At 38.7% G+C, this 24279-nt stretch overlaps 1 protein-coding gene across 2 annotated transcripts in view; it reads left to right on the top strand.

The window, feature by feature from the left end:
- The window catches only part of Kiaa1958 (KIAA1958 ortholog), a 151382-nt gene that overhangs the window by 94640 nt on the left and 32463 nt on the right, over positions 1-24279 (top strand). Inside the window, exon 3 of one of the 2 annotated variants that reach the window (XM_074051248.1) lies at positions 18789-18872. The exons of the other annotated variant lie outside the window; for it this stretch is intronic. Within the exon in view, the coding sequence (XP_073907349.1) occupies positions 18789-18872 (84 nt within the window). The remainder of the gene's footprint in view (positions 1-18788; positions 18873-24279) is intronic. 2 annotated transcript variants of the gene reach the window in all.

The raw sequence follows: 24279 nt of genomic DNA, 5'->3' as shown, positions 1-24279 counted from the left end.
TATGCCATTTTATATTTCCAACAATGGATGTGGTTTTGAGTTCTCTACATCTTTACCAACGTGTTACAATCTGACTTGATTATAGCCAATCAAAACTGATACGAGTTAATATTTCATTGTGGTTTTGATTTACATCTTTCTAAACACTGACAATCCTGGTCATGTTTTCATGTGTTTCTGCCATATTTTATATGAGAGGTTTTTTATTAATATATATTAATTGTTCAAAATAAGGAGTTTCATTAATGATATTTTCCTACATTAGGAGTATCCACATTTTTTCAGTTGTTAGCAGTGTCCAGCAAATCTTAGTGCTTTTGCTATAATTCATAAGTAAACCTGTTATCAACTTCCTCTCTTCAGCTCTCAAAATGATAGATAGAAATAGAACTTTATTAATTTCTGTATAAGTGTACACACAACTATAATAATAATCATCATAGGAATTAAATACAAATACAAGATAATACTTACTGAAGTGACAAAGCTTTGTCCCTGTGTGGTATGGCTCAGTGTTCTCCAGTATGGTCACACCCTGGGTCATTGTGGTACCAGAAGAAAATACTAGATTTCCTATTACTTAAACTAAAAAAGAAATTAAGATATACTAGCTTGTAGGATGTTGATTGTAGGATAGATATACATTTTATCTACACGTTTTTTAGAGCTGTTGGTCAAAAAAGCACTTTTACATATAGAACTGTACAATCAAAAAGGCTTTAGAAGGCTGGCGGGGTGGCTCAAGGGGGAGAGTGCCTGCTTGGTAGGCCCAAGGCCCTGAGTTCAAACCCCAGTACTGCCTGAAAAAAAAAAAAAAAGAGAGAGAAAGGTTTGGAGACCTTTAATAAAGACAGTAGATGAAACAACTGCTTATTGTTGAGAATAAAAAAAATTATTACTTAATTTTTTTCACCCTCAACTTCATTCAGCAGGAAAAATAAAGAATGCATCTAATTCTATTATCAACCATTTATATGAATTTGACTTTAAGGTTTGATTCAAAGAATATAAATTATCTTCTTTAAAAATAATACCTGGAATTCTGTTTTGCAGAATAATTTTAGTCCCTAAAGCACACTAAGATTTATGTTACCTGTCACTCTAGCTTTTCAATACTTTGTATAATTAATGCTGCTGACATTATCCTATGTTATAAATTTCTTTTTCTTTACTGTCTATACTTATAACTAGGTAACAGAATACTATTCCGTATAGAAAAATAATTTTTATTTTGTAATGGATCTTTCAAAAAAATATTTTGTTATCATCCACTGATCCACTTAGAGAAATCACCATCCTCCTCCTCTCCATTAGGCTATTGCTTCTTGGATGCAACTTAGTGAATATTAATAGCCTAACTCGGAAGAGAAGGAGGTAATTTATTAGAGTTTTATACATTTCCATTTTATGTGTGGTCTGTTTTCATTCTTCTTTATGTGCCATGCGTCTTTTATTTCAGATTGATGAATAACTGCTTTTTGTTTTTACTTTTATTATGCATTTGCAGTACAAGATATCTTCATATTCTGATCCTTACTAAGATATGCATTCATGTAAATTGAATGTAAATTTAAAGGCAGAAATGCCTTCTCTCTCTCTCTCTCTCTCTCTCTCTCTCTCTCTCTCTCTCTTATACTTATTTATTTATTTTACACTGGGGACTTTTTCTTAGCAGAACTGGGTCTCATGCTTGCTGGCTCACGCCCTACCACTTGAGCCAACCCTTTTGCTTTTTTTGTTTATTTTTCAGATAGGGTCTCATGTTAACTTTGCCCAGACTGACCTCAAACCATGATCCTCCTCCCTCTATCTCCCAGTAGCTGAGACTACACGTGCCACCATGCCCAGCCCTAAGAAATGGCTTCTAGTCAAAAAATTGTAATAATTATTCTATTACAGGTACAGCATTTCATCTCAAGGAGTCATCAGATATTACCCCCTATGTCATGTTTGTTCTCAGTCATTGAAGCCAGAGAGTTTCAACAAACTCATTAAAAGCAGTTTTCAAACACTGGGTTCTGACTGTCATACCGATGAGCTGTTAACAAAGGGTGATTCTCCTTGGCTTGCCATGTCCTCTTCAGTACACAGGGTCATAGCTGTTAGTTCTCTTTATTACTGCATGCCAAACAGCAATAAGAATAGCCAGCACATCCAGAGTGCTTATTATTATTAGCATAATGATTACTTATGTTAACTCAGTTCTCACAGTTCTGTGATGTTAGGACTATGAAACTGTAGGTTGTTTCAGGTCACTCGGTGAGAGGGTAGAAGAACTGGAATTCTGACCCTGGCAGTCTGGTTCCAAGTCCAAGCTCTTAACCACAGAGATGCTTCTTGTGGGTGGTCAGCTTCCTTCCTAGCTGAAAGTGCTGTTCTAAGCCCAAGGCAGATCCCCCCAGCTTGTTTTATGTCTCCAAAAACCTCACTGCCAAAACTTCTGCTCTTCTTCCCTTTCCAGTACCAAGTTCCAACTGCTTTTGTTGTCTCCCCATGAGGGAAGGAAAATCGGTGTTTAATAGTTAAGGCAGGCGTACTCAGAGGAGCTTAAAACAGTGCCTCCCGCATTGAGGCACTGAATTTATTTTGTTGAATGTTGAAGCCATATACAATTAGTAAAACTTTCTAGGACGGTAAAGGAGATAACTTTTTCTGTGTTTTCTGTTGACTTTATATTTGTCTTATATAGTGTTAATGTATTTGTTTTGATAGTTAATTCACTTAACTAATATTAAGTGCCTGCTAGTCATTTCTTCAGCCATGGATGCATCAGTGGGGACCTCTCATGGATCCTATATTACAGACCTCAATCAAATAATCACACAAAGAGATAAATACACATTGTTAGATGTGCTATGACAGGAAAGCACAGAGCATCAGTGGTGGTAAAGGGAGATGTTGGAAGATTCCTGGAGATATTTACATTTGAGCTGAGAATGAAGGATGAGAAGATGGGATATGAAGCCAGGAGCGTATTCTTGATGGGGTGCTCAGCTTGTGCAAACTCTGACAGGGAGACACCCCGAGATACTGAAAGAAGAGTACATTTGAAAACTTGAGTAGAGACCTCTGTGGAAAGCAGGTTGACCTGGCTTCAGATGCGCTGGTGAGACAGACCAGAGTCTTGTGGAAGCATCAAGGATTGAGCTGCACTGAAGAGCGGCAGGAATTATGGAAGGAAGTTGAGCAGGGGAGCAGTGTGGACAGATGGGGAGTTTAGCAAGCTCTCTCAGGCTGTGGTGTGGAGCATGGCTTGGTGGGGGGTGGTAGTGGGTGTAGGGATGCTTAAGCACCCAGGAAGGGATTTCTGAGTCACCAATGGATAACAAATTCAGTGCCAATTCCTCACTCAAGTGTTAATGCCTATAATTTTGGATAACCAGAGGAGTATGTCAGAAACTTACACAGGCATTACTGTGTTTGCAGCAGTTTTTCTCTTGAATATATGACAAAGCAATATTTCTGGAGAAAAATGAAACAAAAGTGAGTGGTAAACTTAGGACAGAATGAAATAGACTTGGTCAATAAAGAGTAATATTCTAAATTAAATTTTAAAATTGGGAGCTGGGATGTGGCTAAGCATTAGAACACTTGCCAAGCACGTGCGGTGCCTTAGGGTCAGCTCCCAGCATGACAGGGGGACATTTTTTAATTGGAAAAATTGATGATGGATTTATGGATAGCTTTTTACCTTCTTTATACTCTGTATTTTCCTGGAAACTTTTATTTTTACAAATAGTTCATAATAAAATGAGTAAGTCATTTTTATTAGAGGAAGAACATAAATCCTTTTCCTTTAGTAAAAGTTACCCCTTTAAACCATTTGTTTTTAAAACTTCAGACACTTAAAATTAGGAGCTATTTATGCACAACGAGTTCAAGTGCACATAAACTCGCAATGGTGCAATGTGGTCATGGCTGGATTCCTGAATTGTACAAAGTCTCATTTTTTACTTCTGGAAATGATTTAACGTTCAAGAAAAAAATTTTCTAAAGAATCCCATGTTGAAAACAATGAAAGATCCTGTGTGTTTTGATGGAATCATGCCTGTTTAAAGGTTCTGTGCTGTGTACTGTAGAGTCATTGAAGAGAGAGCTGGAAAGCGGTGATAGGCATGAGTGTAAAGTTGTGGTTTGATTACTGAATCTAGGGAAAATGTAAATGTTGCAGCTATAATGAATCTGTGTATCTTCTACCACTGCCTTTACTCATGGAAAATGAGTGTTAAAAAGCAAGATTCTTTTGGGGAATTGTAAATGATGTGTCATATATCAATATCTGATAGCACCAGCTCACTCAATATTTTACCTATTATACCAGCAACAGATATTTCAGGCATGGTGGAAAGGTACTCTTGATTCAGTGTCTCTGGCAGTATAATAAAAAAGTGGAGGAGAAATTCCTAGTCTCTAATAAGCAATATATCAATGAGGAGTGTCAGATTCTGTAGAAAAGTCCACAAGGTGATTTATTACATTAATTACCATCATGAGGGTTTCATGCTGCTCAGCCTACAAATGCAACTGCATTCTAAAGCTGATGTAAGAATATATTTTAGCCAAGACAAAAGTGTTCCTTATTGTGATTAATATAATACAGTGTTTATTCTCTTCTTTTCTCATTACTGTGGTACAGAATGCTTAATTTCTTTTCTGTGACTTGGAATTAACTTTGAGATTTAAGAAGCTTCATCTCCTGTCAAATGATCTCCTTTTTTGCCTTTTTGTGTCTTCTTATTTTCTTAATTTAAAAAGCAGCACTTTTAGAAGAGAGAATTCCATGATTATACCTTTTGTCTAATGCTGTACTGAATTTGTACCATCCTGGTGCCTCTTCTTTTGGTGACACAATAAGCTTATCAACACATGGGATTCTGTGTCTCAGGGATTGAGAGGTCTCCAAAGTGCTTTTTCAGACGTGTGTATTAACTCCAGTTTGCACATGTCCATAGGAAGATACTCATTTATATGTGAATGCCTTTATAAAACCTGTAGCAAAGGTTTGCTCCAAATTAAAGCATCAGTAGCGAAGTTCAGGTGAACTAAAACAACTGTGGTGTTTTCATTAATCTTTTTTTTTGGGGGGTGCTGGGGACTGAGCCTCGTGCATGTTAGGAAAGTGCTTTACTGATGAGCTATGTCCCCAGCCCATGATAGGGAGACTCAGATTTAATGGATTGGAACACATTTTGTAAGCAGTGATATGTTTGAAGGGTTGATCTTGATGACAGTGTGCCCAACACCGAGCTAAGTGGTTTATTTTCCCATCTTATTTAACCCACATGCAGCTCTTAAGAGGGAAATATAGTAATGCCCATTTTACAATTGAAGAAACCAAGACTTCAGTTTAAAAAAAAAAAGTTACATGGATTCACACAGTTCTGGCTAATTCCCTGCTGGGATTTGAAACTGGCATTCTTACTGGCAGAGCTGGAGCCATTAACCACTGGCCACACTACCTATAGCAGGTAAAGGGGTCAAGTAGATAAGATTTAAAAATGACTCTTCACAATTAAGTAAACAGTGTTTAACTTAAGAATAATTCTAGAGGAATTATAAAAGAAAAGTCTGAATCTACTGGATTTCTCAGGAAATCATTTAACTCGGTTGTTATTTTGTCTAATTATAATACCTGTTAGTCCACTATAAATGTCTATATTATTTTTCACTAAACAGAGAGCACTTAAATAAACATTATTTATCAATGGTTCTGCCTGGAAAATAAAATTTTCAGACCAGGAAACCTGCTGTCTTGCAGCGTGGCGGGGACTGTAACTGAAGCAGGACTTGGGCTGAGGCTCCCGAGGAAGAGGAGTCCTTGACCTGGTAAGAGAAAGCTAAGGCCTGCTGTCAATGTGGCCTCATGGACCACACCTGGGTTGGGATGGAGCCTTTGGGGGACTTGCTGGAAATGCAAATCCTGCACCCTATTGGCCAGAGGGTAATTCCCTGCTGTGGATCAGTGAGGTCAGTGCCTCATCTCCTTTGCACTTGTGATGATTCACCCCCAACACACAGCCTCTTAGCCTGATGTAATTCATACATAGAGACAACTGCTGGTAGGGTTACGAAAGGGAAAGAGGCATTTTCCCTGTACCTTCCCTGTGTTGGTTTAATAAATCTGTTTTGTGCTCTATTTCTGTTTTCTAAAATTTTAATAAGAAGAAATTTCTCCAGAGCCTCTGGAGTCGCATGGTATACATCCAGGAGACATGAGCAGCTGACTCACGTCTATATGAATGATCTCTGCCTCAGTGGAAAATGCTATCAAAAATCCTGCTAAACTAACTGGTACTGAAGTTTAGGGCTCCAGAATGTGTATGTGAAAAGTATGTTTTACAACAATTGGAAAAGATCAACTGAGCATAAAAATAATTTGCTGGTCAGATAGCTCTCATAGCATGCAAGTCTGGTTTCAGTTAGTGAGGTTAACAATCGTAGAAAATAGCCTGGTTTTTAAATTTTAGGAGAAGGCATAAAAAATGGGCAAGGAGTTGAGTGTTTAAAAGAGAAAGAATATACTTTGTGATACATTTTATTGCAATTGCATCAATATCACAATTTATTTAATATTTTTAAAGTAAACATAGCTCACATTTATTTCCAATAAATTGAAGACATTAAGAGCTACTGCTGTTTTAAAAAATGAAACATGATATGGTGGTAACACACCTGTAATCCCAGCACTCTGGAGGCTGAAACAGGAAGATTGGAAGGTCACGGCCAGCCATGGTTACTTCTTGGGGTGAATGAAAGAGAGAGAGAGAAAGAGAGAGAGAGAGAGAGATGAAATGAATGTTGGCAAACATGATTTTTATAACCTCTGACAAAATTGCAGTTGGCTTATTTCCTGAGATCATCAAAAAGGGATCCTTTTTTTTTTTTTAAATACTAAGCTTGTTCTTCTCCAGTGCGGTCATAAAAAAATTGGTTTTGCTCAAGTGAGTACATCTGGGGAAGAATTAAGTGCCCAACAGACAACACCGTAGCAGATTCTCTTTTTAAAGTGGAGGCAACTCATATGCGGACTTTAGATCTAGGGCCAATGCAGCAGTGTGGTTGGACTGGGACCACATGACAGGGGGAGAATACATATAGGTGATATAGAAACAGGTAGAAAACCCAAAACATGAAAGCGTTTGATGTCCCTACTCCAGAGGAGATAATACAGAAACCTTAAAGCAACAGAGGTTATCATGAGAAGGGGATCAGTAACCAGGGTAAAGATCAGTTAGAGATGAATCAACATGGGTTATAACACGTGTACATGAAAGCAATGCTAGGAATATTTCTGTATAGTTATCCTCAACTCAGCTAGCAAAAATGCTTTGTCTTATTAGGCTTGTCTCTTTTCTTCAACAAAACTAATGATAAAGGCAGAACAGGACCTGCCTGGAACTGAAGGGGGAAGTGGGAAGCGGGTGGGAGAGGGGATCAGGGGGAAGAAATGACCCAAATAATGTATGCACCTGTGAATAAATGAATAATAAAAAAATAAAAAATAAAGTGGAGAGCATGGGTGGAGGGAGGAAGCTATGCATTGATTTTATAGATTCGTTCATTCTGATATGCGCTCTTGATAAAGGTTACTTTTTTCCTTATCCTGATGGTCTAGTATTGTACCAATTTGTGTGATGGCCAATACATCCATATTTCCTAAGGAACCACTCCCAGGCAGAGCTTCTAGGGCCTCTTAAGTTACTTTTCACTATTATCATGGATGTCCGTGCCACCCACCCCTGCCTCAAGTGACAGTGAAGAGTCTTAACGAGGGATAAGGTGTCCTGTGAAATTCTGAGCATGAGTCCCTAGATTTAATTTTATGCCAGTGCTTTATTTTTAATGCTTTCTAAATGCAATTGGTGTGGTTGGCCTGAAGTGGGCTGGGGAATTACACAGGGTTATCAGTAACTGTTCAGCTCTGGTGTTAACCACTACTTCTCAAATGCTTTTCCCGATCCTGTGAATAAAGCACTGCAGTCCTGACTTTTATGGAGCAAACTTCCACTGAGGGGGCAGATGCAAAATAAATGAACAGGTAACATATCAGGTCGTGATAGGTGTATGGAAGAAAGAATCAGCAAAGGAAGAATAGGGAGTGTCAGAGGTGGAGAAATGGGTATTGATTGATTTATTTATTTTAAGTAGCTTTGTCAGATTTTTGGCATTTGGAGATTCTTTGCACTTAGTATATTCTCTTCTCTCTGTGTGTATTTGTAATTACCACATAGGTTCTTTCATATGGCCATTCCATTGGTTAGCTTTGCTCCCTACTCCACCCCTACACCTACCATAGAACCAGGATTGGTGTTTTGTACTTGTGAGCACAAGCCAGACTCTCCCTATGCTCAAACACTTTCTTCTAGGAATGCCCTTCTCTCCTCTTCTGTTTAACCAAAGGTTGGTAGCTAACCTTTAAAACCAACCCAAGTTCTACTTCCTGCATGGATTAGAGCTCCAATGACAGTTTAAACTCTATTTGGTTCCCTATTCTCTCTTTCTGTCTCCCTCTCCCACTCTCTCACTCTCTCTCCCTTTTGAATTCCTAGAGGATCTAGAGCCTTACTGCCTTATTGCCTGATGCCACATGCGGTTTTTTCATTGGTTTTATATGTGCTGGTCATCTCTGTAGCTGTGTTGTAATCTTCACAACCATCAGGGACTTTGACTGCACCCATAGGTCTTCTTAAAATGGTGGGGGCACAGTGCATACTTGCAGGTGTGAATTAAATATTAATTCCAACCTCAGCTTCATAAGTATAAATCTGCTCACCAGATTTCTTTTTACTTTCAAATTTAAGATGTAGTCTTATTTAATAAGCTCACGGTCTTATCATTTACTGCTTTATAAAGAGAATTTGAGCATCATTTCTTTCTCTACCAAGTAAAAAAATGAGACAGTACTCTTCTCTTAAATGAAAATAGTAAAGGAGAAATTAGGCATCAAGAATTGTTTCTTACTGTCTCAGATATGTTACTTTAATAAAATCACAAGGAGCATGATAGTTAAAGTTTGTTTTTATTTTAAGTTGGGCACCACAGCAATAGAAGCAAATGGATCTGAATCTAAATCTAACATAAACCTCAAAGTGAGTGATAACATAAGATCTCACTAAGTACGTGCTTCTCCGTGCCATCTCCTACTATGGGAGCAAATAATTGGCTTCACGGGGCATAGATGATGTAAATAAGTACAGAGAAGCTGCCGCATCAAAACCACTTGGGCTGTCAGGAAGCCTACCTGAACCGTGTTGCGGCTCTTCCTGGGACCCTTTCCAGGTCACACAAAGTAACCCAAAGCCTTTTTTTTTTTTCTTTTTGTGGTACTGGAGTTTGAACTCAAGGCCTACATCTTGAGCCAGTCCAACCAGCCCTATTTGTGAAAGGGTTTTCAAGATAGGGTCTCACGAACTATTTGCCCTTGCTGGCTTCAAACTGAGATCCTCCTGATCTCTGCTGCCTGAGTATCCAGGATTACAGGCATGAGCCACCACGCCCAGCAATCCAAAGCCTTTTGGTCTGATGGCTGCATTTACTGAAAGTACATTTCACTGGAGTGGGTTTTCTGAAATAGCTTCTTCTTTTGAGAAGCTTCGAGTAAGTTTAAGCGACAAGTATCATGGTTCTAGTGAATGGAGTCAAGAAATAAGTGGCCCTTCATTCAAAGAGCCAAAGGCATCCAGGCCTTCTACATGGAGAACTTACCCACCCTCCCTGTTATGTCCCAAACCATGCTAGTGATAGGGTGACAGCAAGGATCACTGAAATAGTAATCAGCAGGGCACAGCATGTAGGTGGAAGGGGGTTGATAGAAGTGGGAAGTCTGTGGAAAAGATATATTTGTAAAATGCATTTTTGAAAAGCATGCATTCAAAGTTCTCCCTTTCTTGCATACTCAGGCTGAGCCTAGGGTGTTCATTATTTGGAATAGATGGAGCATCTGTGGATTTAAAAGTCTTTTAGCCATTCATAGATTTATTCTGCCAGTCTTCAGACATCCATTGGGTAGCTCTGGTGTGTCGGAACACATGCTGGGTGCTTGGGATTCACAGATGACATACACATGAAAACATAATTGACCTAATGAGGCATGGACCTATATACATAAGTATAGAGAAACTGTCTGCTTAGGAACTGTCCTTTCTTCCTGAGGAGGCTACAAATTAACAGGCATGAGATGGAATGAAATAAATATGCTGGCTGTGAGTGTAACCCATTTGTCAACTGGTTATTTAAGATTCAGACAAGATTACCTCAAACCTCTGTCCTACAGTGTCTACAAACTCTGACACTGTTCCTTTGGGCAATCGTGGGGAGAAGTGGGGGCACTGACTTGGATATTCTTTTGTCCCCTCTGGTTCTGAGCTCCTACTTCCACTGAGGCAGGCAGGTTATGGAATATTGTGTTGTCCAGGAGAATTTTGCACCAGGTCACCCAGCCATGAGCTTAGCCCTGTGCTCCGGTTTCTAGAAGAAGTTCCACTTGTACAAGATGGAGTATATTAAAGATTTTTTAGCATGGGAGGAAATGAGCAGGTTTCTATAATATCAGTGTGATGCACATCTGACCAGATAGTTTTCTGACCAACCAGCTTTCTTAGGATCAAATACAGGGTTTGAAGTCCTTGAGGACCCTGTGTGGTTCAGTTCTCATGGGTTTTCAAACCTCTGCACTCACCACTCGTGGTCTTAGTCACTTTACTCCAGGCATGCGGTAGTCCTGTCAGTCTCAAAACTTGTTTTGATTGCAGGAATTTCTCTTGTGCTGGGGTCTGTTTCCCTCTCCACTTTTTGCATGATTGGCTTCTCTCTTTTTTTAATTTTTTGTCTCAACATAAATGTCTTTGGAGAGAGGCCTTCCTGAACATCCCTCCTTAACTGAGTCACTTACTCTCTCACAGTCCCATGCTGTTTTTCTTCATGGCACCTGTGCAAGTTTGCCTAAGATGTACTTATGTGTGATCATCTTGGTTCTCCCCCCACCCGCCATTAGGTTGTAAATCCACAAAAACAAGGGTCCATCAGGCTCTATCAGGCAGAGCAGCCTGGCCAACTTTTGAGCTGGTTCAGTTAGAAAGTGTGGCCAAATGAGTGAGTGAATAAAGTGAGGGTGAATGAGGAGACTCAGTAGGTCTTGATCAGACGAAGAGAGGAGATGGAGATCAGGGATGGTGCTGAGGTTACAGGCTGTAGGCAGAAGGTGGGAAGACACTGACTGGGCAGAAAGGCAGCTTTGTGGGGACGGATCCTCAGTTACATGCTGGGTCCGGGGACATTCATTGATTAGCCTGTGGGAGCTACAGGAGACGTTATCCTGATGCCTGCTCATGCACTGCCTACAGAATTTCATTTCTAGTTGTTCAATTCTTGATTTACTTTGAAAAAAGATTGTACCTGCATATTCTTAGCTGCTACCCTCTGCTTCATTGACTTTTCCTGTGCCTTTGAGATTTTTACCAAAACATATTTTGAAATGGGTTACCATAACCTCCATAATATAAGACTATTTTGCTCATCTCAATGCATGTTTTTTTTCATTCGTTAAGAGATTCATCCAGTTCTCCTGCTGAGCCATATATATACTTCAGAAAATAGAAAGTTGTCTTTTAGTGCATCTTATTTTGTTTGTACTGGACAAAAATTTAGTTTATCATTACCCAGTATTAAGTAAGAACTCAAGTTATACTGTACATTCAAACAAAATCCTAACGAAGTGACTATTTTGACTACTGTGACTACTGAGTTACTGATAGATACCAAATCTCCAGGAATGTAACTCTTCTTTATAGAGCAGATTTTGCATGATCAGAAAGCATTCAGCAAATGTTTGTGGGATCCCTAATAAGTGCCAGGCCCCAAGTCAGGGACTAGGAGTTGCAGATGCGAGGAAGCAAATCAGAATTCCTCCTTTGAGAACACCTAGCAAACATCCCAGCTCCCTTTTCTCTTTGAATCACCTCAGAACAAAGAAACAAGTAAATGTTTTCTTTAGTAAAACTAGAAATCATCTGTAACCTAAAACCATATGTAAAGGAGGGCTGCCAACTGCAGTATTGGGATGGGGATTTGGATGTGACACTAAGAAATCTATAGCTGTAGATCTCAGGTAAGAAGTGAGAGGCCTCAGTTTCCCACTGTGGTGATGCTCGCCAAGTAGCAAAGTTAACGGTCACTTATGAAGAACTGAAATACAGCACAACCAATGAGTTAATGTTTCCACATTAGGAAATCTTTCAGTAGAACAGAAGGAACATTTATTTAATTATCTCCATAGATGCTGGAAGCCCACTTGATAAAATTTAATATGAGTTCTAGATTTTAAAAAAACCACATGGAAGTCTGAATTGAGAGCTAGCTCTTCAACAAATCTTCAGTAGGTTCCTACCAGTATATAACATATAACTCCAATGTTATCATCATTCTTTAAAGCACAGTACTAGGAGAACTTTTCATTAATATCTGAATGAGTGACTACAATCACTGTTACTTAACATAGTTTTAGAGGTACTTGTCTTGAAAATCATATATATATTGATTTTAATATATTTACTAAAAAGGACTAGATACAATGTATAAAATATAAGCTAAGTAAATATGTTAATGACAGGTATTAAGAAGCAAGACTACAAATAAATATGAAAATTCTTAAATATATAGAGACCTATACCAATATTAACTCAAAATGGATCAAGAATCTTAATATCAGACTACAAACTCTAAAGTTGATACAGGAAAGAGTAGGAAATACTCTGGAATTAGTAGGTATAGGTAAGAACTTTCTCAATGGAACCCCAGAAGCACAGCAACTAAGAGATAGCATAGATAAATGGGACCTCATAAAACTAAAAAGCTTCTGTTCATCAAAAGAAATGGTCTCTAAACTAAAGAGAACACCCACAGAGTGGGAGAAAATATTTGCCAGCTACACATCAAACAAAGGACTGATAACCAGAATATATAGGGAACTTAAAAAACTAAATTCTCCCAAAACTAATGAACCAATAAAGAAATGGGCAAGTGAACTAAACAGAACTTTCTCAAAAGAAGAAATTCTAATGGCCAAAAAACACATGAAAAAATGCTCACCATCTCTAGCAATAAAGGAAATGCAAATTAAAACCACACTAAGATTCCACCTCACCCCTGTTAGAATAGCCATCATCAGCAACACCACCACCAACAGGTGTTGGCGAGGATGTGGGGAAAAAGGAACCCTCTTACACTGTTGGTGGGAATGTAAACTAGTACAACCACTCTGGAAAAAAATTTGGAGGCTACTTAAAAAGCTAAACATTGATCTACCATTTGATCCAGCAATACCACTCTTGGGGATATACCCAAAAGACTGTGACACAGGTTACTCCAGAGGCACCTGCACACCCATGTTTGTTGCGGCACTATTCACAATAGCCAAGTTATGGAAACAGACAAGATGCCCCACCACTGATAAATGGATTAAGAAAGTGTGGTATCTATACACAATGGAATTTTATGCAGCCATGAAGAAGAACGAAATGTTATCATTCGCTGGTAAATGGATGGAATTGGAGAACATTATTCTGAGTGAGGTTAGCCTGGCCCAAAAGACCAAAAATTATATGTTCTCCCTCATATGTGGACATTAGATCAAGGGCAAACACAACAAGGGGATTGGACTTTGATCACATGATAAAAGCAAGAGCACACAAGGGAGGGGTGAGGATAGGTAAGACACCTAAAAAATTAGCTAGCATTTGTTGCCCTTAACGCAGAGAAACTAAAGCAGATACCTTAAAAGCAACTGAGGCCAATAGGAAAAGGGGACCAGGAACTAGAGAAAAGGTTAGATCAAAAAGAATTAACCTAGAAGGTAACACCCACGCACAGGAAATCAATGTGAGTCAACTCCCTGTATAGCTATCCTTATCTCAACCAGCAAAAACCCTTGTTCCTTCCTATTATGGCTTATACTCTCTCTTCAACAAAATTAGAGGTAAGGGCAAAATAGTTTCTGCTGGGTATTGAGGGGGTGGTGGGGAGAGGGAAGGGGTGGAGTGGGTGGTAAGGGAGGGGGTGGGGGCAGGGAGGAGAAATGATCCAAGCCTTGTATGCACATATGAATAATAAAACAATAAAAAATGTATATAGAGCTCCTGTAAATCACTGTGAAAATGGAATATGAATAGAGGATAAAAAGGATCCATAGAGAGAAAATGAGAAAAATTTGGGAGCCAATAAGTATCTGAAGAAAATGTTAAATCTCATGTATTTTTTAACGGGAAACAGTTTTTTATTTTTCAGATTTTATGTCAGTTATATAATTTAAATTTTTTATATTAAGCTTGAAATATGTACATAATTAAATTTCATTATAAAAGAGAAGGAAAATAAATAAAACCATGAAATAGTTTATGTGTTAAATAAGTAAAGATAAAGAAGCCTAGTAGTACATCATAGCTGGGAAGGTGTGATTAAACCAACTCTTATACCTTATGAGAGTGTAAATTTCAGGGCAACAGTAAATAACAATTCTACTTTTAGCAATTCATTTGGTATATATATTTACACACGTATAGGAATGTGCATATAACATTGTAGCACTGTTTATAATAGCAACAGGACAGAATTAATGCAAATGCCCCTCTAGAGGTGTGGCTCAACTGATAAGAGTACCTGCCTAGCAATCGCAGGGCCCCAAGTTCAAACCTCAGTGCCATCAACACACCACCACAATTCTCCTCTTGGGAATTAGGGAACTGGATGAGTGTGTTATTGTGTATCTATATAAACCACTATGCAGCTGTTAGGAAGACTGTATATGTGATGATTTAGACCTATTGCTAATACACTGTTAATGGTAAAAGGCGGAACGTTAAATAATATTATAGTACTATATTATTGTACAGTTCTCTCCTCATCTTGAAAGGAAGAGAGTAAGTGTCTGCAAAGAAAAGCCCCAGATCATAATCAGTCAATTGGTAACTGAAGGAAACTTAGTAACAAAGGTATGAACCAGAAGGATGACCCATTTCCACTCCACGCCCATCTGTAGCTTCTGAATATTCTATCATAAACTTGCATTGCTTGTTTATTTGTTAGTATGGGGGGATTGAATATAGTCTATTTAAATTTTGTTAATTAATAAAAATCAAATGGATCATGAATCATATTTTAAAAATAATCTTCCCTTTTTTGCACATTTGAACTTCTAAGAACATGATGAATACTCTAGTTAACAGTAGATTGAAATGTGTAAATTACTTATAGATGGATGGCACATTGTAATGTGAAAAGTGAAACAGCTAAAGCTTTTAGAATAAATAGAAGATCTTCTATGACCTTGGAATAAACAAGATTTCCTAAATAGTACACACACACACACACACACACACACACACACACACACCCATAAAGGATGACCCCTGATAAACTGGACTACAGTAACAATAAGACCTCTTGCTCATTAAAAGACACAATTAAGAATTTGGTAAAATCTCCTATGAACAGTAAAAAAAAAACCAGACAATCTTAAAGAAAAATGGACACAAAACTTAAACAGGTATTTCACAAAAGAGGATAGCCAACACCCAATAAACATGAAGAGTTGTTCAGCATCATTAGTTGTCAGGGAAATGAAAATTAAAACCACAATGCAGTACTACTACACACCACCAGAGGGCATAAATTTAGAAAAGACTGACATTTCTTAGTGTTTCTGAAGATATGGAGCAACCTGAACTTTCACACGTTCCTGGTGGGGAAAATAAATTCATAAAACCACTTTGGAATGTTTTAGGCTGAAAATATGATTTCTTGTAACTCAGCAATTCCCTTTCTAAGTCTACACCCAACAGAAAAGCATGCACGTGATCACCAGAAAATACCTTCTAAAATATTCACAGCAGTTAATCAGAAATAGCCCCAAACTGAAAACTGATAGGATGCAGTGTCCAATATCATGGAAAAAGGAATTTTGACAAATTCATACAATGAAATGTTACATGGCAATGAGGATAAATTATCTACAAATACACAATAGTGTGGAGAGCCTCACAATTATAACATTGAGCAAAAGAAGCTCAGTCAGCTTCATGATTCCATTCATCCATGTTTCAGTAACAGGCCACGCAAACCCGTGATGCTTCAAGTCAGAATAATAGCTGTCCTGGTGTGAGGGAATGAAGGGAGGGTGCTGGGTTCTTTACACAGGTCAACTCAATTTATGAAAATTCATATGCACTTAGTGGGTCAAATATAATGTATGTATGTTAAACCTAATAAAAACTTTTAAAAGGAATGGATCAGAAGAACTTTCTAAAACTGGGGGTGGATGGCATGCAATTGTAAGAGTTCTGTGTTTTATTATCAGTTTTCTCTGGTCTTACTTGTTTTTGCTATTAGCTGGAAAAACTTTTACTCGATTTGGAAATAATTTCCTTTCCCTTATTCATGTCAAATGAATGAGGATGCATGCACTTGCAGCTGCTTCCTGTGGTGCATCCCAAGCTGCTAGCAAAGACTGACAGAGGAACATCTCTCGAGCTCTCTTTTCCAGGAGATGCATTGGCTCTTTCTTAACTAAGATTGAGGCCCAGTAGAAAGGAGGGAAATGCTGAGCTTTTTCTAAAATGTGAACAAGGATTGACCAAGTAGACTCAATATCATGATATGATTTGATAATAGTTACTAAGTACCTTGTGGATAAAAGCATATAGAATCTGAAAGAAAGGGGTAAAAATTTAAACAACTACTTTATCTTGAACATTTTGGTAGTTTTGCAGAAAATTTGAGTTGTGGTTTAAAGGATCAACATCAACCTTCCTTATTCTATAGAAAGCCACTTTTGGGACATCCTGAATTCAGAACACCTCAATTCAGGCCCCAAACCTTGTTTCTTATGGTGGATTTCACCTACATCAGAATCTGCATAAGACAGAGAAAGACAGGAAGTGCTAGGAGTTTAATCACTGATTTCTCAATTTTGTTTGGCTTCTCAAAGTCTCTTATACCCCAGGGTATATGCCATAGTAGATTGGGGAAGATGACATGCACAAACTCAGTTTTCATCTCAGACAAGGAAGTTTTAGAAAAGATCCCATATGGAAGTTGAGAAACTGGAAATTTTTTCCCCTAACCTTGTATGTGAACGTTTATTTCTTAGAAAGTCTTTGTTTGAAGACTGCTGTGGTAGATATTTGAACAAGTAGCCAAAATAAATAGATGTGCTAGTTCCTTCAGCTTTGCATGGAACAGTCAAGGGACAGCTAGTGAAAGGTTACATGCAACCGGTGGCTTTGTGTTCTTGATGGAAGGATAAGCATCTTTATTGTTAGTACAGGAACAGTTTCAACTGGAAAAAACAGTATAACTGAAAGTTACATTTATTGCAGCATAAAACCTGCCTTTATACTTTCGAATCTTGGAAATGTGATCTCTCAAAAATGTGCCCATGTAAATATCTAATGAATTTAATGAGTTTTAGTTCACTTTATAAAGTTACGTGAATTTTGCAATTCTTCCTTAGAATTGTCATTTTAAAATAAGTCACTCGTAAATATTTATAGTAATATAGAAGGTATATTTTATGAATAAAATTCAGTTTATTAGACATTTTATTTTTATGATTGGATGTGGTAATTACAAAGACTTCCGCTGCGCAGCCTTACAAATTAACCTGAAGTTTTCCCACAGAAGATAATTGGGCCAAACAAAGTGCCAGTACCTCTATATTTGACCCTCAAGAATCAATTGGAAAACCAACTTCAGAGTTTATCAGTAGGGGAGCCTGCTTTTCTCTTGTGTGATTCCATCGTTAGGGTTTCTTCTGAGTTTCGTCAGACTGTCCACCATAATAGTGGTAATTTTTGACAAAAGGTTTTTATTAATAATGTGCCTAAATTTGAATGTTACTGAAATGAAACAATTTAAATGCTATCATTGAATTTAACTGTTGTTTAAAAAAAATGGATAAAATAGGTAGGGTTTCCTGCATAGGACACGGCACCTAGAACTTAGCACCTGCTTATCTGCAGTGAATTGAGCAACCCGAGTGATTCTGAAACACGCGTGTGAGGCCTGCTACCGTGGAGCGCCTTTCCCCCAGCACCTCACGTCCTTGAGACGGTAATAAACTATGAAACACTGCCCCAAAGGAGGCAGACCCCTTCTTTACCTCCTGATTATAATAGCTTTATCCACATTTTATCATCCTCTTGTTCAGCTGTGAAGTCAAGTACTTGTTTTCCTCCAAAATACCAAAAATTTTACTTCCAAACTGCACTGCAGTCACGTACAGAATGCTTACACACTGTGTTTACCGAATTACAGTGAAGAGCAAGTATCAGATTCACCGCCATAAAACATCTGCTCCGTCATTTTAAAGAAGAATGATGTGTTTAAAAAGTACAGGTATTTTAAGTGAGCTCAATAAAATAGAACCAGTACCACCTCTGGTTACACAGATGAATCTGTAGCTCTCATGGGGCCCACACACACTACATAGGATAAATAGCACAGTTTTCCTAAAATGAAGGTGGCCTCCAGTCTCACTCTTTTCACAAACCTTCACACACTACACAAAAAGTTCACCGTCATTGTCACGGGCCATCCTCTGATCTAGAACATTTGTGAAATCGAAGTTGGATTTTGCAGCGTTGACAGGTCTGTAAATAGCATTTATCAGTAATCTCTGTGAAATTGATCTTTCTTTCCCATTTCATTATGAAAGGAAACTTTATTTCAGAGTAGAAAGTGCATTGTCTGAACTCATCAACACCCTCTCTATCCCTCCCCTCCCCCGTTTGTTGCAGACCAGGATGAGAGAGCAGCTGAGCTCAGCAGAGAGCAGAACGAGAAAACCATCCGGAGCACACAGACTGCGCTCCGCAATTTTCGGGAGTTCCTCATCTCCAAGTACCCTTCCGAAACCAGAGAGATCTATGTCATCCCTTGCAAGGAGTTGGATGCCTACCTTGCCTCTTTCTTTGTTGACGCCAGGCAGAAGGATGGGTCGGAATATGAGCCCAACAGCCTGGCGAATTACCAGTGCGGGCTGGAAAGGTACCTGAAAGAACACAGGTACGGCTACAGCATCACCAGGGACAAGGAGTTCAAGCGCTCCCAGGAGGCCCTGAAACAGAAACAGATAGAGCTCCGCTGCAAAGGGAAGGGAAACAAGCCGCACAAATCCATGAAGCTCACCTTTGCCGACGAGCTCATCCTGCGGAAGAGGGGCCTGCTGAGCCGGTACAACCCCGAGGGCCTGCTCAACCTCGTGTGGCTCAACAACACCAAGGCCTTCGGGCACTGCACAGGCTTCCATGGATCCACCTTGAAATGGGGAGACATCCGGCTCCGGGTCACAGAAACGGGGCTGGAGTACTTGGAGTGGATGGGTCAAGACACTGGCGATCTGAATGCCAAAACCAAGAGAGGGGGCACAGACTCGCGGGTGTATGCCACCCAGCATGCCCCGCAGACCTGCCCCGTGCAGGACTACAAGGAGTATGCTCAGCGGCGGCCTCCTGCCATGCGTTACGAGGATGCCCCTTTCTACCTGTCCATCAAGCCGGTCGTGAACTTGGCGGCGCTGCACTGGTACAACTGCCAGGCCCTGGGCAAGAACAAGCTGGCCAAGATGGTGAAGACCATGTGTGAGAAGGGTAACATTCCTGGCAGGAAGACCAACTTCAGCGTGTATCAGAGCTGCAGCACCCTGTCCGAGGCCCAGAGCAACCAGCTGGTGCTCATCTGTAACAACCTGAGCCAGCAGGCCGCCCAGTCAGTGGCCGGCCATTCCGGCAGTGGCAATTTCATCGTGTCTGCCTCCTATGACTCCTCCTCAGACACTGCTTGACCAGGTGGCTTGAGCAAGCAAGACCCCAGTTTGGTTGACTGGGTCCCGAGAAACTGGTTATCCAGTGCTTCTTGTTCCCTTTCATCTGCCCTCAGTGTTAACTAACTTTATAAAAATATAAATATATAATATATTTTTCTCGTTACAAATAAGCCAATGGCGATAGTTTAGTATCACTAACATAGTATTTATAGGTTAAGACAAATAAATGTACTTGTGGGTGATTACATGTAATGACTGTTACAGACTCGACAAAACCGTAGTGGTCCTCAGGCAATAGAAGAGAAAGAATTCCGTTTTAGAAAACTACCCGAAAGGAAACAGGCTCAACTCAGATGCTGTGCCCTCAGCTCCCGCTTTTTCTTCCCTCCTCACCTCTCACTTTTGGTCTCCTTTACAAGTGGCTTTACTTTTTTAATTTTTAAAATTCTGTATTAATCAGGAGGAGACAGTACCATCATTTACTACTCACACAAAATGGTATTCAGCCAGATCAGAATATGAAAGTGATATAAGCTCGACGTGGAATGATTTATGCATTCTTTTTGTAATGTAGGGTTTTACCTCCTGTGCCTCATTTTTCGCCATGTATGAAAATCCATTTGTTTAGCGAGCATCTTTTCTTTGGGGGGAAAGGAGTAGTAGGAGGAATAAAGGTGCCATTCTTTTTGGAAGATAGGATTTTAAAAGAATATGCAAAGTCTGTTATTGTGGCAAAAAAAAGACTGTTACAGAGCTCATTTTTACTGGTGTCTTTGGAGCTGGATAGAATGTTCTTTGTCCTTGAGTCAGTATAAATGAAGACTTTGATTATCAGATTTACAAGAAATTTAAAACTACCAAAACCCTGAAAATATTCCCAAGCATTGGGTTATAGACCAGGCATAGAGAGAAAGAAGAGAACGAAGTCTTACTGAAAATCTTGAAGCACTGGAGGAAACAACAAAAAAGCTGTTCCTTTTCAAAGCTTAGATCTCCTGAGTTATTTATAAGCATTAACTCGCAGTCCTCTTTTCCCTAGGGTGTTACTTGACTCTGATTCTGATATTCTTTGATTTGAGATCAAAGGAATATTGACACTCATTTTAAATAACAATATATTTTTTTTTACCATTTAGCTGAATTCAAAGCTTTCTTGAAAATATGCAAGTTTCTTCCACAGTAAATATAAATGCATTTATCTGTGATATCCTATGGTTATAATAATAATAATAATTTAGTTAAACATTTGTGCTGGTTTTTCCAAAGTCTTTGTTTTCAAGTCTTGAAGACAATGATGAATTATTAGTTAGGCTTCTTCCAAAAAATCAAGTAAATTTAGACATTAGAGCTACAAGAAAGCTGAGCTAGATTCCTGTCCTGTGTAACTGTTAGCACACAGAAGGTCCAAATCTTTAATTGGTTTGTTGGATCTGGACTTTGGATTGGGAGGTGTTTGTTCTTTAAGGAAACCTCATGGTTCACATTAACTCGGAAGGTAGGTGGTATTTTAGTTAGTAATTTATTGTATAATGAAGACAAATTGCTAAATTGTCACAAGCTGAATGAACTCTTTCCCATGGCTGGATGACTTTTTCTGTCACTAAGTCATAAGTACATGAAGACCTTTCATTTGGCCCAGGAGAGGGAAGTCTGCCGTGGGTGTTATGTGGTGGAATTCACTTTATCTGCATGATGTTATCTCTGTAGAGAAGCGTCCATTTATATATTCAGAAACAAGAAAAGGAGATGATATATTTATATATTAATCCTTTCGATGACTTTGAAAAGTGTTATCACTGCTTTATGGTGAGATCACAATTAGTGCATTAGAAGGAAATGTAGTTTGACATCTCACTAGTCAGCTTTTTCTATTCAGCCTTTTAAGTACCAGCTTATTACTAGTTTCCAGTGATTTGAGCCAGAAATGGGGACAGTGTCTTTCCATCTCTGAAGGCTGTCTGACTAAAAGGAATCCCACGTGATCTTTCATGGCACATGCACACAGGGACCTCTAGCCCCACCCCACCGCCATGGCCATTCATTTTAAACCAGAGCCTCTTTCTCCTAGTTTTCTGTATCTTTATCCTCCTTATTCTAGAGCTGATCCATAAGTGACAAGGCTGTCTACTTTAAGGGAACTCATGTTTTCAAATCAGGTTATTTTATGTGGGCTACCTCTCATTTTTAAAAGGTTTCTATAAAACACTTAAAATGTTGTTGTGCATTTTATTTTTTAATTGTCCTAATTCCAAAGTCATTGATATGTTTTTGACAGCAAAGAAATTTGCCTTGAGGCAGAAGGGTAGTCAATATACATTGAGAAAGCAGAACTGGAACATTTCAAATCCCTACTTGCATTTCTTGTGATCCTAACATGAAAATTGTCCTGCTTAATCATACTGCATTTTCATTTAGTTGAACATAATTAAATTGAAGATGTGAATTTTTTTTTTAATTTACATTTTGCTGTGGTAACTCAAACCAAATAGGAACATAGTGACACTGGATTCAGAAAATTTTTTTTTGAAGAATGGCTTATTGGAAGCCTAGCCAAATTATAGTATCTCTTTGAGTTATCTAAATTATGAAAAAACCTGCAACTACCTCTAAATTTTGTATTCTTATATAGAGAATACAGAGGACATGCCACTGCCAGATGTCACTTGTATTATTTGGAATTTTAACAGCATTTCACACCGTGTCAAGAGATAGATAGCCAAAACCTTACATGTGCTTTAGGAAATTTTCAGAGTCTGGCAGTGTTCAGTACCACTGAACTGAGCATGCTGCCTTTTCAGGCAATCCTGTGGTTTGTACAGAAACAGTAAAACTATGTTTGCAAGGTTTACACTTGAAGATGGGTACTGTAAGAAATTCTCCAGTGCCCCTCACGTGACTCTGGGAATCTTGTGTTGCCTGCAACAAAAACACTGAGCTCATCTGTCAGCATCTGGATGATACAGTTGCATAATTCAACCGTTCTTCCATTTTCATGTGAGTAACTGTGTATTTTAACCATAGATGTTAGCAATTTAAAAAAAAATAAACTATGATACTTGGGAAGGTTAGAGATATTTGGGATGTTTATCCAAGACAGCTTATTATTGTGGTTATCAGGAATAACCTGTATATGCTTTATAAATACTTAATAACTGTTAAAATACTTATAACTTTTCCCCATCTTACAGTTTCCCTATGTTAATTTATTTCCCTGAGTTCAGTCACCGTCTGATTGGCAAAAGAATAGTCTGAAATTTTTCTGGCATAGATTAGGCCTCTAGGTTTTCAGGCTCATTGATCGTTGTTAGCTGAAAAGTCCATGGCATTAACTTGTCTAAGTCATGGCTTAGCTCAGATGCCATGAAACCAATGACTTGATTGAGATGAAAATTCATAGTCACATAAGCAGATATTGATTGAGCAGCTAGGATCTCGACACTGGGAGGGATACAAAGATATATAAAATAGTTCCTGCTTCTAAAGAAAATGTAAGACACAGCAATAAAAGTTTCACTTTTGAAAGTCCGGCACAAAGCTCTCTGCAGTTACCCTTTTGCATCGTCTTCCAAATTTTGTACTCCACAGTCTGTCTGTTATTTATTCGTTGAATATGTTGGTTTGCTGCAGAATACATAATACTACTTGGAGTATTTTGTGGAGAACCTTCCTTAGAGCCTGTTTTAAGATCAATAATAAGGCAAAGCCATTTCTGTAGAACATACAGCTCTGTTGTCAATGGCTGTCATTTATTGAGTATTTACTTACAGTTTGCCCTGTACCCAAGGCTTCTGTAAGTTGTTTTTCTTAACCCTCACAATAGTCCTTTTAGATAAGTATTGTTTCTCTTTTGTAAATGGTGAAATCAGAGAAGTCTCAGTTAATGTATCAGAGCATTAGCATCTGAACCTGGATCTAGAGCCCATAAGCCCGGTGCGTTTTCTGCCGTAGCTGCTGCTTCCAGAGGTGACTTGCTTGTGCATTTGCAGTAGACTCTGATGTGACAGACGGTAAATGCAATCCCGGGTGTAAGAATTCTCACCATTCACTTAACTCTAAATTGAAATCAGTGCTATCTCCTGGCACCTTTGTCAGCATAGCATTACTTAGGCCTCTTACTGTACTTATTTTGAGATGAAACACTGAGCTGATTTGTTTCCCCCTGGCCACTAGGAAAGAAGTTTGTGTCATTCTTTAACACTTAACTTTGTCTTGGAGGTAGGGGTGTGTGTGTGTGTGCGTGTGTATAAGGAATGATATGTTTAAGTGATTGTCATTTGTTTTTACCCCAACTACAGCCAAAAACCCAATTTTAAGAGAGTTCCTAATACTTCAAACAGGAAGGGAGAATTTGGAGGTGGAGGGAACCCCTTCTCTGCTCATAGTGCTGTATGCAGGTGATACCATTGAACAGATTCTAAATATTGGTTGCCAGTCTACCAGGACTTTTAGTTTCACCTGCTAAC

The sequence above is a fragment of the Castor canadensis genome, chromosome 13, assembly GCF_047511655.1.
Source record: "Castor canadensis chromosome 13, mCasCan1.hap1v2, whole genome shotgun sequence".
NCBI classification, from domain to species: domain Eukaryota; kingdom Metazoa; phylum Chordata; class Mammalia; order Rodentia; family Castoridae; genus Castor; species Castor canadensis.
This window is presented reverse-complemented; position numbering and strand designations above follow the sequence as displayed.